The sequence below is a fragment of the Pteropus vampyrus genome, unplaced genomic scaffold, assembly GCF_000151845.1.
Source record: "Pteropus vampyrus isolate Shadow unplaced genomic scaffold, Pvam_2.0 Scaffold612, whole genome shotgun sequence".
NCBI classification, from domain to species: Eukaryota; Metazoa; Chordata; class Mammalia; order Chiroptera; family Pteropodidae; genus Pteropus; species Pteropus vampyrus.
Window position 1 is genome coordinate 17,215 of NW_011889393.1, and position 4,882 is coordinate 22,096.

The 4,882-nt window shown below is 53.1% G+C and overlaps 1 protein-coding gene across 1 annotated transcript in view; it reads left to right on the top strand.

The window, feature by feature from the left end:
* Nucleotides 1-1,642: 1,642 nt before the first annotated feature.
* The window catches only part of LOC105308675 (protein kinase C theta type-like), a 79,362-nt gene continuing 76,122 nt past the window's right edge, over nucleotides 1,643-4,882 (top strand). The window contains exons 1-2 of the mRNA XM_023525710.1: nucleotides 1,643-1,746; nucleotides 2,787-2,913. Of these exons, the coding sequence (XP_023381478.1) occupies nucleotides 2,796-2,913 (118 nt within the window). The 5' untranslated portion in view covers nucleotides 1,643-1,746; nucleotides 2,787-2,795. The remainder of the gene's footprint in view (nucleotides 1,747-2,786; nucleotides 2,914-4,882) is intronic.

A 4,882-nucleotide genomic window follows, 5' to 3' on the forward strand; every position in this document is an offset into this window, starting at 1 on the left:
ACTAGTCGCAACTATGTTTTCTGCATTTCGTATACTTTGTGTCATCGCTGCTTATGTCTTTGGGTCGTAAGTCGTGTTTACCTGTCCAGGTTGCATAGTGCTCGTTATGTAAGCGCCACGGCTACTCACTGTCTCGCTCGCCATCGGCACTACCTGTCGCGCCTCTGCGTTTACGTTCCACTACTTTTTAAATGATCCGAGACCTTACAAAGAGCAGTATCATCGGATTCTGGTAATATTATCGTGCTCTATTGGTCCAGTCAGATGCGATGTTCCTAATTTTTTTAAAAAATTGCACACGGATGCTGACCGCAGCGTTATTTCTAGCGTGGAAGAGTTGGGAAAGGTCCACGTGTGAAATCAGAAGCCCTCAGTACAAGGCCACCCCTCAACAGAATGCCAGGCCAGGGTTCAAAGGGCACAGGCAGAGACGGTGTGACAGCGTGCACGCTGCTTATGGGGAAGAGTTAGGAGCTCAGCAGAGTCCCACGCGCACGCGGGAGCACAGCACATAAGACAAAACACACAAATAGACTAGAGAAAACACGTCCGAATAGCAACGGCGATTTGCTTTTATTGATGTCACCGTGAGGAGACGTCCCGATTCTGTGTGTTTTCCTCATTTTTCATAAGGATCACATTCCTGTCACGGGACGGGGAATGGTTCTGAGTAGCTCAGAAATAAAATGCTGCCTCTGGCCTTAAAAACACACGCCTGAACTTGAGGCTCTGTTACACCACGCATGAGGTTAAGCACACAAATGTCAGTCCCGTCTGCTAAAGGTCACAATGTCAGATTGCGTCGCTGTGGCCAGACCTTTAGAAACAGAAGCAGTGGGCTGCCCGTCAGGTAGGTGTGTGCATCGGGGCAACCACTGGGTGCTCGTGGGGGAGGGGGCGGGGCAAGCCCGTCCGGTGACATGGCAAGGGGACCTGGACGGCGAGTCTCTGCAGGGGTGGAGGCATTCACTGCACCCCTCCTCCCTGCTGCACAGAAACCCCCCGTACCCCAGAGGTGCCTGTAGCTCCAGGTGGCTTCTCACAGGTGTGGGCCACGCTGCTGTCACCTCCGTCTGGAGCCAGCCTGGAAACGGTGGGGGACACGTCCCTCCCTGAAAGCCAGTGCTTGTATCTCAGGAGAGTCAAAGGTCCCTCCGGACTCAGACAAGAATCACTTCCTTGACTCGTATGGAGGAAATCTTCCAAAAGACCACACGTGGCAAACATGCCCACAAACGAGGCTAGTTCTGGGTGATTTTTTTCCCTGATCACTGGAGAAATATATTTTGTCCCAAAGATCTATGTGGCCCCGGAAAGGGGATGGGAGGGCTCGAAACAGTTTTCTCCAGAGAATTCTAAGCTCAGAGGGTGAAAGGGCTCCCTAAAGTTAAATCCAGATGTCACCCAGCTGCTAACTCAACGGGGCGACTTCTACAGAATGTGTTTTGGAGACGAAGAACACTCAACAAATTGTGAGGATTCCATACCCATCTCCTTAGGTAGACCTGCTAAAATGGGGGGCGGCCGGGACTTCCTTAATCCCAGGTGGTGACAGCAGATGTCAAGGGCCCCTACTCTGTCTCTCTGTAGGTCCAGAACACACCCCGAGACCCTTTGCATCCACGGGACCAGAGGAGTTTCTGCCCTGCCAGATTCAGGATTACGGCCGAGATTTCCAGCCCCGCCACGGATTTGCCAGCTGGGTCCCTGTCATCCTGAGTCTCTTCCTTCCTCTGCAAAAGGCAGGTAAGAAAGACAATGGTTTGTTTTTGTCACTTTGGCCGGCTTAAGAAAATGTGGGAAAATTCAGGAGAAAGCAGATCAAGAAGACAGAGGGGCGAGGAAGTAACTTCTTCACGGAGCACCAGGCAACAGTTTCAGAGTCACGCGGCCTCGGGAAAAAGCACTTTAAAAGAGAGAGAGAAAAAAAATTAAAAAGGAGGGTGTTTGTTGAGGTAAGGGGAGGCCACAGTAAAGAAGGAAAGGAAGGGCCGGCCGCTGACCATCAGACTGGAACCTTGGCATCTGAGCGGACGCTGTGATGACTTTCACCTCCAACTCCAAGAGATTAGCGTAATTATCAGTTAGCTGGCTTTTATGAAGTACTTTGTTTACCCTTACACACTAAAGCACTATTTTCTGGTGGTCAGTTATTTTCAAATAGTTCTTGATGTTCAAAGGCTTGATTTACGTATATGTATGTATACATATATATGTGTGTGTGTGTGTGTATACACACACACACACACACACGTCTGTGAAGAATGCAACCTTTCTGAAGTGTCTAAAGCCAACAGGGATCAGCTGCTAAATGCCCAGAGCCAATTCCATCACACATAAATAGCCCATGCAAGAATTTTGTGGTGTCGTGTTTAATGGATGTGACTTAAAATAGACTCAGTCTTCATAAACTCATTTTCTTACGACCGTGTGGTGTTTTCCTGGGCACCTACTTGAATAATAGAAGAAATAAACTGTTGGAAAGTGTCTGCCCCTCTCTTCGGCTATTAAATGACCCCGTTAAATTAGGCATGGGCTGCAGTTCTAACCGACGAGGCCCAGCACCGCAGACGTCGGAGAGCCCGTCCTTGGCAAGTCGGTCTGAGGTCTGGGCTGGCCCCGCGGCGTCTTCTGCAGTAGGGGACAGGAGAGCGTCTGGTCGGGTGGACAGTGGAGCCACTCGAAGGCCTGGCTGTCGGTGACAAGCACGGGCTCAGCGGGGACGGGACTCCACGAATGACACATTTTATAGCCCCAAATAGCACTTGTCTTTTGTCACTCTGCAGGGAGCGACCATGTCACCGTTTCTCCGGATCGGTCTGTCCAACTTCGACTGCGGGTCCTGCCAGCCCTGCCAGGGGGAGGCCGTCAACCCCTACTGCGCCGTGCTCGTCAAAGAGTACGTCGAGTCAGGTGAGCTCGAGTGGGCCTTTTGGGGGTGTGGGGGTGGGGGTGGGAGGCCCCGCCACAAACCCCGGGGCCAGGCCCTCCACGCTCCACGAGCGCCCCGAGTATGCGGTCCAGGAAACCGACGCTGGGGACACGAGTACCCCCCACCGCCCGCCACGGTGGTCGCCTGAGAAGCAGCCAGGTCTCCTGCGTCACGTGCCATCTCAAAGCGCCACGTTCCCACACACACGGAGGGAACGAAGGAAGAAGGAAGAAGGAGAGATGATGGGTCTGCAGACGTTACGTGAGGAGTTAACGGGGACAGAGGATCCTACGGAGCTAAGCAGAGCACGGGCCGTGCTGGTCGCCGGCTTGATGGCTGCAGATAGATTCAGTCTGCACGGCCTTCACGTTAGCGCTGAAGACAGCTTAGTGCTTCTCTGGCCAAGCTCCACTGAATGTTAGAACGGATAATTAGCCACTAGAATCCGAATCTCAGAAAAGCTGCTTTCGTGCCCACTAAGACCCTGGACGCGCAAGAATGATCACGTTTTGTCAAATCACATGAGGAGGAAGCCGTGACGGTCTTCAAGATGCCGGTGTGTGGGTTTAGATCATTCAGCTGAAATAATCCTATTCTGTCTGGACCGTCCCCACGGCCACGTCATCCAGCTCCTTCTCCTTGCCTCTGTGGAAAGGAAGAAGGGAGTTTACGTCCAGCTCCCCCCGACCCCGTCCCCGATCCCCTCTGTACCTTTCTTGTTCTAGCCAACACCCGTAGAGAAGTGCGGTGACCCCCGCCAGGCCCACAGCAACAACAGGCAGCATCACCAGGCACTTGCACAGGGAGCGTCTATGGTGCACCTGCCGCCCACTGAGACAGACGTGCCCCTGCCCTGGAGCAGGGGTAGATCACGGCGTGCGCTCGTGTGGATCGGGCGGTCCTAAAGGGGCCTCTCAGGGGGTGACATTCACAGATGCGAGGGAGACCCAGCCAGGTGCTGCCAGCCCAGGACCCCGGGGGTCTCCAACCTCCCGTGCTGGGTGTTCCTTCCCTCCCTTGAAAGTCTTGGCCGCACGGTTGACCTCAGCCTTCCAGCGACCTGTCACAGCTGAGGAGCACTCCGAACCACCCCGACTTCCCTCCTGCCCAGGTTTCTCTCCTGTTTCCGTAGAGCTGAGAGCTGCTTTTGCTCCCAGTCTGAAACCTTTCAAATGTCACAGAAACCTTTGAAGTGTAAAATGTCAGACATATTCAAAGCCGCCTGGGACTTAATGGTCTCCTGGCTCTGGTTCCCTTGCCAGCCTCGGCTTTGCCTGACGTTTGCCTCCTGAGAGCCTTTTATTCATTTTTCCTTCTTTTGGCCTTGCCTTTGAATTCGGTCTGATCATCCATGTGGATCAAGACCACGTCAGAAAAGACTGTTTTTCCAAAAGGTTAGCCTGTGGAGTTTGGAGATTTGGGATTTTGATTTCGTTTTGATTTTGTTCTGGGGGAAAAAAAAAAGAAAGAAAGAAAGAAAGAAAACCTCGGAACATGATCGCTCACATGTGACTTCTGTAGCACTCAACGCGTTTCGCCTCGGAGGTGTGAGGCTGCATCTTCCACGATGAGTCGACTCAGGAACCGCAGCGCTGGGGGTCTGGGAGCCTTAGAAAATGCTGAAACTCGCTGTCAACAGGACCCAGAGTTCCGGTCCTTTCCGTAGGTGACTACGAACCCAGTGAACCAAAGTGTGAAAAGTGCCTTGCCATGGGGACGGACATCCGTGCTCTGTCGGGCATGGAAAATGCCACTAACTGTGGTCCTTATCGCCAGAAACAAACGCTCACGTGCAGCCGAGTTTCCTGTTTCTAGAATGATTAGAGAACAGATACTACAGAAGTCCAGCGGCACGAAAGAGCCGCAACAGTACTTCGTCCCACTGGGGAGCTCGTTCCCGGGCCCCTGGTGGCTCCGGGGAGGCTCCGTTCCAACGTCCTCATCCTGCCC